Source organism: Watersipora subatra, chromosome 8 (assembly GCF_963576615.1).
Source record: "Watersipora subatra chromosome 8, tzWatSuba1.1, whole genome shotgun sequence".
In the NCBI taxonomy this organism is placed as follows: Eukaryota; Metazoa; Bryozoa; class Gymnolaemata; order Cheilostomatida; family Watersiporidae; genus Watersipora; species Watersipora subatra.
This window is the reverse complement of record NC_088715.1, coordinates 53,622,769-53,636,175: the sequence shown is the minus strand read 5'-3', so window position 1 is coordinate 53,636,175 and position 13,407 is coordinate 53,622,769. Positions and strand designations below refer to the sequence as shown.

General features: G+C 31.2%; 2 protein-coding genes across 2 annotated transcripts; both read left to right on the top strand.

The window, feature by feature from the left end:
• The first annotated feature begins 6,219 nt into the window (after positions 1 to 6,219).
• Positions 6,220 to 8,430, top strand: LOC137402040 (uncharacterized). The gene is made up of 5 exons (XM_068088512.1): positions 6,220 to 6,470; positions 7,264 to 7,332; positions 7,598 to 7,663; positions 7,957 to 8,016; positions 8,125 to 8,430. Exons 1-5 carry the CDS (start codon positions 6,318 to 6,320, stop codon positions 8,173 to 8,175), a joined length of 399 nt encoding a protein of 132 aa, XP_067944613.1. The 5' UTR covers positions 6,220 to 6,317; the 3' UTR covers positions 8,176 to 8,430.
• A 909-nt stretch (positions 8,431 to 9,339) lies between these two features.
• Positions 9,340 to 12,879, top strand: LOC137402731 (acid-sensing ion channel 5-like). The gene is made up of 6 exons (XM_068089236.1): positions 9,340 to 9,345; positions 9,441 to 9,612; positions 10,711 to 10,773; positions 11,363 to 11,500; positions 12,144 to 12,254; positions 12,716 to 12,879. The coding sequence occupies exons 1-6, from the start codon at positions 9,340 to 9,342 to the stop codon at positions 12,877 to 12,879; spliced, it is 654 nt and encodes a 217-aa protein (XP_067945337.1).
• The last annotated feature ends 528 nt before the right edge of the window (positions 12,880 to 13,407 follow it).

The following is a 13,407-nucleotide window of genomic DNA, read 5'->3' as shown; positions in this document are numbered from 1 at the left end:
TATTCTCTGTACTTTATTAACACTCTTGATGATCTCTTACAGCACTTTATAATAATTGTACATATACTTAATATCTGTACTTTATTAACACTCTTGATGAACTTTTACAGCACTTTATAATAATTGTACATATACTTATTCTCTGTACTTTATTAACACTCTTGATGATCTTTTACAGCACTTTATAATAATTGTACATATACTTATTATCTGTACTTTATTAATACTCCTGATGATCTCTTACAGCACTTTATAATAATTGTACACATACTTATTCTCAGTACTTTATTAACACTCCTGATGATCTTTTACAGCACATTAGAATAATTGTACACATACTTATTCTCTGTACTTTATTAACACTCTTGATGATCTCTTACTACACTTTATAATAATTGTACACATACTTATTCTCTGTATTTTATTAACACTCTTGATGGACTTTTACTACACTTTAGAATAATTGTACACATACTTATTCTCTGTACTTTTTTACCACACCTGATGATCTCTTACAGCACTTTATAATAATTGTACATATACTTATTCTCAGTACTTTATTAACACTCTTGATGATCTCTTACAGCACTTTATAGTAATTGTACATATACTTATTCTCTGTACTTTATTAACACTCCTGATGATCTCTTACAGCACTTTATAATAATTGTACATATACTTATTCTGAGTACTTTATTAACACTCTTGATGTTCTCTTACAGCACTTTATAATAATTGTACATATACTTATTCTCGGTACTTTATTAACACTCCTGATGATCTCTTACAGCACTCTATAATAATTGTACATATACTTATTCTCTGTACTTTATTAACACTCCTGATCATCTCTTACTACACTTTATAATAATTGTACATCTACTTATTCTCAGTACTTTATTAACACCCCTAATGATCTCTTACAGCACTTTATAATAATTGTACATATACTTAATATCTGTACTTTATTAACACTCTTGATGAACTTTTACAGCACTTTATAATAATTGTACATATACTTATTATCTGTACTTTGTTAACACACCTGATGATCTCTTACAGCACTTTATAGTAATTGTACATATACTTATTCTCTGTACTTTATTAACACTCTTTATGATCTCTTACAGCACTTTATAATAATTGTACATATACTTATTCTCAGTACTTTAATAACACTCTTGATGTTCTCTTACAGCACTTTATAATAATTGTACATATACTTATTCTCAGTACTTTATTAACACTCCTGATGATCTCTTACAGCACTCTATAATAATTGTACATATACTTATTCTCTGTACTTTATTAACACACCTGATGATCTCTTACAGCACTTTATAATAATTGTACATATACTTATTCTCAGTACTTTATTAACACTCCTGATGATCTCATACAGCAATTTAGAATAATTGTACACATACTTATTCTCTGTACTTTATTAACACTCTTGATGATCTCATACAGCAATTTAGAATAATTGTACATATACTTATTCTCTGTACTTTATTAACACTCCTGATGATCTCTTACAGCACTTTATAATAATTGTACATATACTTATTATCTGTACTTTGTTAACACACCTGATGATCTCTTACAGCACTTTATAATAATTGTACATATACTTATTCTCTGTACTTTATTAACACCCCTAATGATCTCTTACAGCACTTTATAATAATTGTACATATACTTAATATCTGTACTTTATTAACACTCTTGATGAACTCTTACAGCACTTTATAATAATTGTACATATACTTATTATCTGTACTTTGTTAACACACCTGATGATCTCTTACAACACTTTATAATAATTGTACATATACTTATTCTCTGTACTTTATTAACACTCTTGATGATCTCTTACAGCACTTTATAATAATTGTACATATACTTAATATCTGTACTTTATTAACACTCTTGATGAACTCTTACAGAACTTTATAATAATTGTACATATACTTATTCTCTGTACTTTAATAACACTCCTGATGATCTCTTACTACACTTTATAATAATTGTACATATACTTATTCTCTGTACTTTATTAACAATCCTGATGATCTCTGACAGCACTTTATAATAATTGTACATATACTTATTCTCTGTACTTTATTAACACTTTTGATGATCTCTTACAGCACTTTATAATAATTGTACATATACTTATTCTCTGTACTTTATTAATACTCCTGATGTTCTCTTACAACACTTTATAATAATTGTACACATACTTATTCTCAGTACTTTATTAACACTCCTGATGATCTTTTACAGCACTTTAGAATAATTGTACACATACTTATTCTCTGTACTTTATTAACACTCTTGATGATCTCTTACTACACTTTATAATAATTGTACACATACTTATTCTCTGTATTTTATTAACACTCTTGATGGTCTTTTACTACACTTTATAATAATTGTACACATACTTATTATCTGTACTTTTTTACCACACCTGATGATCTCTTACAGCACTTTATAATAATTGTACATATACTTATTCTCAGTACTTTATTAACACTCTTGATGATCTCTTACAGCACTTTATAATAATTGTACATATACTTATTCTCTGTATTTTATTAACACTCTTGATGGTCTTTTACTACACTTTATAATAATTGTACACATACTTATTATCTGTACTTTTTTACCACACCTGATGATCTCTTACAGCACTTTATAATAATTGTAGATATACTTATTCTCAGTACTTTATTAACACTCTTGATGATCTCTTACAGCACTTTATAATAATTGTACATATACTTATTCTCTGTACTTTATTAACACTCTTGATGAACTCTTACAGAACTTTATAATAATTGTACATATACTTATTATCTGTACTTTAATAACACTCCTGATGATCTCTTACTACACTTTATAATAATTGTACATATACTTATTCTCTGTACTTTATTAACAATCCTGATGATCTCTGACAGCACTTTATAATAATTGTACATATACTTATTCTCTGTACTTTATTAACACCCTTGATGATCTCTTACAGCACTTTATAATAATTGTACATATACTTATTCTCTGTACTTTATTAATACTCCTGATGTTCTCTTACAGCACTTTATAATAATTGTACACATACTTATTCTCAGTACTTTATTAACACTCCTGATGATCTTTTACAGCACTTTAGAATAATTGATAAAAGCTACTGAAGATACAATAAACAAAGCTAGGATTGTGCTAGTCCATGTTGATATACAAGTGAGCAGTGATTATAAATGTATATATAATATTAAAATGTGAGTAAGATAAAAACTACTAAAGATACAATAAGCAAAACTAGGATTGTGCTAGGCCATGTTGATATACAAGTGAGCAATGATTATAAATGTATATATAATAATAAAATGTGAGTATGATAAAAGCTAGGGTTGTGCTAGTCCATGTTAATGTACAAGTGAGCAGTGATTATAAATGTATATATAATAATAAAATGTGAGTAAGATAAAAGCTACTCAAGATAGAATAAACAAAGCTAGGATTGTGCTAGTCCGTGTTAATATACAAGTGAGCAGTGATTATAAATGTATATATAATAATAAAATGTGAGTAAGATAAAAGTTACTGAAGATACAATAAACAGAGCTAGGATTGTGCTAGTCTATGTTAATATACAAGTGAGCAGCGAATATAAATGAATATATAATAATAAAACGTGAGTAAGATAAAAGATACTGAAGATACAATAAAACAAAGCTAGGATTGTGCTAGACCCTGTTGATGTACAAGTGAGCAATGATTTTAAATGTATATATAATAAAATGTGAGTAAGATAAAAGCTACTGAAGATACAATAAACAAAGTTAGGATTGTGCTAGGCCATGTTAATATACAAGTGAGCAGTGATTATAAATGTATATATAATAATAAAATGTGAGTAAGATAAAATCTACTAAAGATACAATAAGCAAAACTAGGATTGTGCTAGGCCATGCTGATATACAAGTGAGCAATGATTATAAATGTATATATAATAATAAAATGTGAGTAAGATAAAAGCTACTGAAGATACAATCAAAGCTAGGATTGTACTAGTCCATGATGATATACAAGGGAGCAGTGATTATAAATATATATAATAATAAAATGTGAGTAAGATAAAAGCTACTGAAGATACAATAAACAAAAACTAGGATTGTACTAGTCTATGTTGGTGTACAAGTGAGCAATGATTATAAATGTATATATAATAATAAAATGTGAGTAAGATAAAAGCTACTGAAGATACAATAAACAAAGCTAGGACTGTGCTAGTCCATGTGAGCAGTGATTACAAGTGAGCAGTGATTATAATTATATATAATAATAAAATGTATTATTATATATACTCACATTACTCACTCTCATTTTATTATTATATATATATTTATAATCACTGCTCACTTGTATATTAACATGGACTAGTACAGTCCTAGCTTTGTTTATTGTATCTTCAGTAGCTTTTATCTTACTCTCATTTTATTATTATATATACATTTATAATCATTGCCCACTTGTACATCAACATAGACTAGTACAATTCTGCTTTGATTATTGTATCTTCAGTAGCTTTTATCTTACTCACGATTTATTATATATATATATTTATAATCACTGCTCCCTTGTATATCAACATGGACTAGCACAATCCTAGCTTTGTTTATTGTATCTTCAGTAGCTTTTATCTTACTCACATTTTATTATTATATATACATTTATAATCACTGCTCACTTGTATATTAACTCTTTCGCTACCACGTTAATTGTTGACCAAACGATTATTCTGCCCAAGTTAATTCAAACGGATTTTCTAAAAAATCCGATATACCGTTAGTATTTAAGCAATATCTCAAAAAATGAAAACATATATCGTTTTACTTTTAAATGTATCTTATTCAGAACAAAATTCTCCACAAGATAGGTGTAAAATTGTTTAGCAACTCTTACTCTCACAAAATTCCTGACGCTTTTCTTTGCGTTGAACAAACTCGGTGTGTTTCTTATTGTCATGACGATAACGGTCTGGTTTTACCGTTTTTGAAAAAATAATTAGAAATGGAATTGTTGAACCAAAAATTTAGTTGCACGTCATTGGCAACAAGGTTGTTTCATTGGAAACAATTCTTTCAACAACATGTGGAGATTACTGTCTTCTCTTTGCAATATTTTGGAGCAGAGGATGTTCAATAGAAGATTTTCTAACAGTTATGCTAAAAATTTCTGAAACAGATACACGAGATCATGTAGTTCGAAAAACTATACTAGATAGATATGATTGGAATGAAAAAAAAAATTAGTAAAAGTCTTAATAACGAAGAAAATGAAGGTGTTGACAATGTACATATTCAAGGAACTTCCCAAATTGTTAAATTACTAGAAGATCTGACATAAATTTTTTTTTTCTATATTTTACAATTGAATATACATATATACTTTATATCGAAATAAAGTTGGTAACAAATACAACCGAATATTATTTACTTTTTGATATAAGTTTTATATATTGATATACTCACACTGAGTTGGAGCTATCCTCAAAATAATCCACATATTAATCCATGTATGCCCCTTTACTAGTTCATCATCTTCATCTATTTACTGGTCGAGAAACTGTTATGGAATGGTTAAGCCAAACCAAACAGGAGAATTCCATAGGTAAACCTAGGAAAACAATCAAGTCGAATGCCAAGGCGCTTGTCCACACAACAGCCCCTGAAAACAGCGACACTCAACGAACTTAATTGCGAGTAGCCGGCTAACAGAATTCTAGCTGAAGCATACAAGCCTTATGGTATCAACACTCGATCGACCCAAATTCTCAAATATAAGTAGGTATCAAGAGATGGTTAATGAGGCAGAATATTCCATCAGATTATGCAACGCTTATATAGTGAATTGAAGAATGATGGGTGTGTCCAAAGGAATTAATGAAGCGAAAATAGTAAACAGATTTTCGCGAAATTGAGTTTCGCGAAAGTGAATTTCGCGAAATTACACATTATATATATTATATAGTCAACTTTCGCGAAAGTGAATTTCGCGAAAGTGAATTTCGCGAAATTGGATTTCGCGAAATTGGATTTCGCGAAATTACACATATATATTATATAGTCAACTTTCGCGAAATTGAATTTCGCGAAAGTGAATTTCGCGAAAACTGTTTAGCTGATTTTACAATTTCGTGAACATAAATTACACAAATTTAATGAACCATAACATTGCTTCTACTTACTATATAAGCAACGAGAAAGAATAAGTTTTTCATCTCATTTTATTTATAATAGTTTACAATGTGTGCTCGAGACAAAAACGTGGATAGACTCCTAACTCAGACAAATTGCATCGACACGTGTGTGGAGATATGGGGCTACTGCCCTTGGGGTAGAGAGGTAGATCCTGAAAAACAGAAGGCTTTTCGAAACAAGATCAAGCTTCAAAAGAAAGTAAGTATTACATTATAATATTTTACTAAATTATATTTTTGATTAACCTTTTCACTGCCGTAGACGCATTAATGCGACTTTCCCAGCCATTGCGTAGTTACCTCATTTTATTATTCGTTGACAGCATAACCCACGGTCTTTCAGACTTTTATGAAATTGACAGTGTTGTCTGAAGATTTGTTTATAAAATTAACCTAAAGTAACGAATCAATTTCAAACTTTTGTTAGAGAACTTCTAATTTTATAACGAACATTTTTTGTGTGAGTTCATTAATTACCGCGCGCGAGTCAGAAAACAGGTAATTAGTAATGTTGATGGCATTATAGCCATTTCAGATTCAGATTTTCGTGATTATACAGATAGTTAAAGCAGCAGCACTGTCTCTGAGAGTAGTGAAAGTAATAATTTTGTGAGAGTAAGAAACACGGAAGATCGTTTTAGCTTCGCATCGATCATAGCATCACACAGCTTTATCATCGCACAAAGTATAGATTCGTTGAATTTTTGCATAGCAATGATGGCTACAATGTTAGCAAATTAAAATATGTAATAAAATTGTTCTGAATAGAGATTGAAATTGGAAAAAATACTGTTTACATACCATGAAGCAATATCGGCAATTTTCGGTAAAATGGCTGGTACTTGGCAAATACCCAAATTTGTACATGCTCGGCAGTGAAAGGGTTAAAGGAAACTCGAGAATATAAACTACATATTAAATATATTTCGAATTATAGGGTTTGCTTAAATGAAACAATTAAATTATACAAAGTAATTTGGAAATTATTGTAGAAATCATTGGTCATGCAGCAGCAAAGAGAGGAGTTCTTTCGTAACTTCGATGTTACATTGACTTTAAAAGTAAGTATTACATTATATTTATTTCGTCTAATATCGTTGTATAATGATAAAACATGTAACTAAAGATCAAATACATTCAACAAAATTCACTCCAATTGGTATGTAGGAATGTTAAAATGAGTATCAATCTGTGAAAACAGTAATTAATATTTTGTATAACTCCACTTTAAAACAAAAGGAGTTGGAATTGAAATTCAAAGTAAGACCTGACTGTGTTTTAATTTGTCTGCATGTTCTACTCTGACTATAATCAATGCAATTGTAGGATCCTGGGCATCACCGAACTAAATATAGTCCTTTTCGGAGAAGGCTTTATGAATTTGAATCTTCAGTAAGTAGTACATTATATTTATTTCTTTATTTTAACTGAATATCCTCCTCTGTCTGTGTGTCCTAGTCTGACTATGTGATGTAACATATTTGTTTTTCTTATTGTCTGTATGTCCTACTCTAGCTGGTTGCATATCCTATTCTGTTTGCACTACATCTTGCATATCATTCTATGATTCGATGACTAATACAATTGAAATTTACAATTTAAGTTGGAGTCCATTGTGAATGTAGAGTCTACTATCTCAGCAAGGTTATAGTAATCCATCCTGACTGTAATCATTGCAATTGCAGGCTCCCGTATCTCAACAGGAAGATTCCATTCAGAAAAAGGATGGATCTTCTTCTTCTTCAGTAAGTATTACATTATATTTGATTTTTAGTTTGAATGAATGATCTAATCTGATTGTATGTCTTACTTTTACTATATCTCACTAAAAATAATGTATGTTTTGATTGTAGACAGTTCATTCTCATTCGACAATGAAAGAAGAAGAAGAAAATTGGGATTGAATGAAATTCAAGAAAGATGTATTCCAAAACTTTCCTTTTTAAAACGAATGACAGAATGATTTTGAATTTTTTGTAACATTTATAGTTTATATTTTATAATAAAAACTTATCTCTCATTCAACCAAATATATAACAATCTCCGGAAAATCAACCCCTCGGTGTCCCAGATATTAACCCCCTCACTCATCCGCTAGGTAATCTCTCGCTCTCCTCGATAATCCGCGAGATCCACTCCGGAAAACCATCCAGCCCTCGATGTCCCAGATATTCACCCCCACTATTCCACCGATAATCGGCGACGATTCGCCCGACTAATCCGCGACGATTTCCCCGACTAATCCCGCGATAATCCGCGTTCAATCGGATGACTCATCCCCCGCTAATCCGATGACTCATCCACAGATAATCCGCCGATTACGCCAGGAGCGGATCCGTAACCCCTCGAATTCAACCCCCTACTCTACACCACAATTTCCCCCCAAACCCCAACATCTCATTCAACTCCACACGATTCAATCTACACCCCTAGCCAATTTAATTCACAACCCCCTTTTTCTATCCCCCCGCTGGATCCGTCACTTTTGTGTGTAGATCTGCTCTCTATATACTACTCTTAGTAGATGAATACTTTATTGGACCAACCTCTCATACAGAAGGGTTTTCAGTGAGTTGAAAACAATTTTGAAAATTTATCGTGGCAAAATTCACTGTTAGACATTCAAACCTTTGGTTTGGCATTTGGTTCCTTTGCTAAAAAACTCTTTCAAATAGGTAGCTGTCCACGATGTTAACCAAGTACCATTACTTTCTGAGGTCAGCTACGGAGTTCAACCCGGGGAGCTGACTCAATTCATTGTGCAGCGAAAAGAGGTGACAACTTATAGTCAGATATACAAGTATTAACTTTAAGCTAGTCCTAATTAAAAAATAAGATGTAAAATTGTAATAAAATTCTTACTGTTGGACAAGAGCTGCCAATAAGGTCTTAAGTGGTTGGTTAATTTAGTTATTTTAGTAAGACCCTTAAACAAATAACTCAAAATTAGCTTACTATAAACTGTTTTAATCCACAAGATTATTTTAAGTTTTGAGAATTTCTATCAAATTAACTGCAACTTTGTTACGATATTGCAATACGCCAGCCTCTATAGAGATTGTATTTGGATGGCGGTATATATGATACATAAAGTGTATTTATACTTGAGCTAATCGAATGCTTGTACTAAAAACATGACTTTAACTTTTATTCATTTTGTAATTTTCAGATAAAAAGAGTTCCTCCATACGCTGATGGTGGGCAAGCAGACTGTTTTGATGCTGATATCCTACCAAACCCTTTACACTATTACCCATTTTACTCCTATTCAGCATGCAAGAGTGAGTGCAAAGTTGCACATGTTCTCAAGAAATGTGGATGCAAAGATCTTTTTGACCACTGTGAGTAAGATTTAAACAATTACAGAATGCAAACATTTTTACATTCATTTAAGTTTGAAGAACATCAATTAGCTATTTAAGATCGTGTAATACGAGCACAGATTTAAAAGGAACCATTTAAATCTAACCTAATGTTTGAAAATTCAACCATACAGCTGTTTGGTTCTCAGAGCAGCAGTAAATGTAAAAAGACCTTACAGGTAGAAAGGGGCACTTTCTTGCAATGAGTACAAAAAACATATTTGTGTATACTGCTTGTTGCGCAGTTATCATAGGATAATAATAACATGTTCCTGAAAGATACAAATTCAATGATCTCTTTGATTTTTGCATGTAAAAATTTGAACAAAAACAAAAGGAATTACATACACACTATGAAGTTAGAAGCTCATTAAAATTGATTTAAAGTGCATTTTATGTCAACAATATAAACTACACCAATGCAATTTGACTCATTTTCTTTTAAAATGGGTGTGACAGCTGGTAAACTTTCAAAGCAGGGTCATGCACAGAGATATTGAAAAGCTTGACAAATAGCAAAATAACATAGTGAGTTTCATTGCACCGACTGCCAAAAAATAAAAGATATGTTGCATATTGTTTGTTGTTCATGTCAATTAATATTTCGAAAAACAAATGTGGCATCTTTTCACTATCAAGTACCCTATGTATTTTACCTGCACAAGTTTAAAGATTATTGTGAATATCGGTGAGATTTTTTGCAAATTAATTAAAAATGCATAAAATACATTTAAAAGTTTTTCAATAGCATAGTCTCATCATGGCTATTTTATTGCCTTTTTAATTACAAAAAAGTTTCCAAAATAATATCGTTAGTCACCTAATGTAGCTCCAAACAGAATAGCTACTTCAGCTTTCCTAAATCTAACTTTTTACTACACCACTTGTTTAACACTAGACAGGAGTGCCGTCATCCCAGGAGACCTGCACATTTATTTCGAGACTTCTGACAGAAGGTGAAACTCACAGCATAAGATACATATACATTATGACAGAAGCTAGGTGATCGCCAGCCTCGTGTGTTCGACAATTTTTTTTTCACCATACTAAATTATTTTTTCGTTATTTTGATTTCAGCACTGAATGGATCCAGATCATGCTTTATTCAAGAGATGCTCGAGTGTTCAGCCCCGGCTGCCAGTATGTACAAAAAATAATTTTAAACATCGCAGTAGTTTATATCATTGTACTTGCGCCTAACAGAACACCTTTGTTCTATCTTTCTACTACCAATTACTTACTTACTTTATCTGCAATTTTTTAAAGATTTTTGTGAACATCGGTACAGACTTTATAAAATACCATTACTCAATTAGTTAACTCGTTCTACAATTTTTCCTAGCAGAAACAAATTGCGGGACCTGGTGCTTATAAAAACATAGTGGTTCAAAATACAAGAGACCTCTAAAACCATTTAGTAAACAATGAAAGGTTTCAGCAGCCTTCTAAATATCAGTTGCATAGAAAGGGGACAACACACACCCCCTTCATAAATCATGGAAACATGGAAAGAGACCAGGTGATATATTTCAGTGATGCCTTCTAACTCTCCTTAAGCCAGATAAAACTTCAAAAAAAATGAAATAGCTAAAAACAATCATTTATAATTTTAACGGTTTCTGGCAACTAAAATGTTACCTTGATTATCTGAATGGGTTCCAATGATTGGTATCAACATACATACATTTAGTTTAACTTTAAAATAAACCTTCTGTTGTTTGTTTTTCAGCTGAGTTTAGAAAAAATCCAAAGAATCTGCATGAGTGTAACTGCAGAGCTACGTGCAAGGAAGTTCAATACACGGCAAGATTGTCTTCTACTGCCTACCCTGGCAAGAGAATGACAGAAATTGCCGGATGTGTCTCTAGTATGTACAAACCTCATGTTTTACTAATGTGAAATCTCGAAGTAAAGTACACATGTAATTTAAACCAAAGCATTACTCACTTTGAATTATTTAGATAACAAACTATTTTAAAAGTGTTTAATGATTTTACTTCCTGTATTTTACAACAATTAAAAAAACTAAATGGGAGCCATAAGTAAAACTGCAACAGATTAACTTGCTATCTAACCATAAGGCACTATTTGTAAATGCCTCCATAAAAATATGCAAATAGCTTCAATACAAGCTCATACTAACATCAAAAAATGTCAATATGTTTTAACAAAAATATAAACAAGGCTATGAGGTGCATCATTAGTAGATTTTGCTGTTTTAGATTTTTCTAAAAAAAATTTCCTTGTACAATATATTGAAAAACTTTTACAGTAACCTGCCTTGCAGTTGCTGAAATGTTAGGGCTATGTATACTTTTGTCATCTTAATTTTTGCCGCCTTCAATGAAATGATGGCTATATTCACAATTTGATCTGCTCTCACTAGCTAAATAATTTTGCTGCATGATAATCCTAGAAAAAACGTGGACAAATAAATACATTATTTGATTAGCATAAATCAAATCTTGTTACTAGTTTTATTACACTGTAAAGCTTCTGTAATATTTTAGAATGCTTTGAGCATGTCAGGAATAATCTTGCAATGCTGCATGTAGTTTATGGTGAGATGTCATACGAGCTGCTTGAAGAAGATGTCATGTACAAAGGATATGACCTCATAGGTAAGTAAGAGGTTCTCAGTATGTAATAAGTGTGAACTTCAAAGTTCTGCACTTCTTAGCGGTACAACTATTGGTGAACTTGTTGCTTGAGTTACTAAATTGATTATCTATCAAGTAATCAAGTCCATTCTACTTTAGTTCGTACACAGAGACTTGATTAAAAAACCTCTCAAGATCATGGAAGTTATACAGTAAAATCATAGAAGCCAAAACAAGATCTATAAATTGAAAATAATATAACAATCTAATAAACTATATAAGTTTTGATGTTTTCTATTTAGCAGATATTAAAGACATATACGAAACTTACAGATTTTACTAACCTTTTCCTTCTCAACCGAGATTTAGTTCAATAACATATACAGACTACACAAACACTATCAGTTCATTTTTCTGAGCAGTTTGAGCATCACTTGGACTTCAGAAATATAAATTCTATGAGCAGTGTGTTTGTCTTACAGCAAGCATTGGAGGTACACTTGGAGTCTGTATTGGAGCCAGTTTCCTCACTCTCATGGAGTTGATAGAGTACGGTCTCATCCGTCTTTCAATGCTGATTCAGAAACGAAATAAAGTCAACAGAGAACCTATCGCTGCTTGGAAAGATCAAAAAATTGATTCCTAATTAGTGAATGGATTTTACAATTTAGCGGAAAGTCTGAAATATTTCATATTGTCTATTATATAACAGTCTACAGTCAATGCTAATCTTACAAATCTAGTAAACTTGCTATTTCATTGGCTATGTTTTTCGCTAAGTTAATATTTTTGCTAGGCATGATGAAAACTACCTTTTTAAAGTTCAGTTAGTTTTGTCTGACACGAATCAAACTTTTCTAACATAACTGTCAGAACTTTCTCAACAATTACCTATACTTATTAAAATAAAGTTAAATTTTAATAAAGTGTGAACGACAGTTTTTTAACTTAAGAGATTGTTGTCAAGACTCTGTTTTAGCTTACCCAATAGGATAGGATAGCTTCCTTTATAATACATCCAGTTTGTCAGTACATTTGAAGCAGCTGTGGCCTGATAAAAATCTGGACAATCAAACATCAGATTTTGGTTAAAATTCTGAAAAGGCTGCCAATGGTGACAGATATGGCATCGAACATTGAATTGTGTCTTGCAACTGGTTATGTTTCCAGTTGT

Coding starts and splice junctions, on each gene's coding strand:
- LOC137402731 (XM_068089236.1), top strand. Junction 9,613..10,710: donor CAAAGATCTTTTTGACCACT/GTGAGTAAGATT, acceptor TTTTGATTTCAG/CACTGAATGGATCCAGATCA. Junction 11,501..12,143: donor AATTGCCGGATGTGTCTCTA/GTATGTACAAAC, acceptor GTAATATTTTAG/AATGCTTTGAGCATGTCAGG.
- LOC137402040 (XM_068088512.1), top strand. CDS start 6,318: ATGTGTGCTCGAGACAAAAACGTGGATAGACTCCTAACTCAGACAAAT. Junction 7,333..7,597: donor ATGTTACATTGACTTTAAAA/GTAAGTATTACA, acceptor ATGCAATTGTAG/GATCCTGGGCATCACCGAAC. Junction 7,664..7,956: donor TTTATGAATTTGAATCTTCA/GTAAGTAGTACA, acceptor TTGCAATTGCAG/GCTCCCGTATCTCAACAGGA.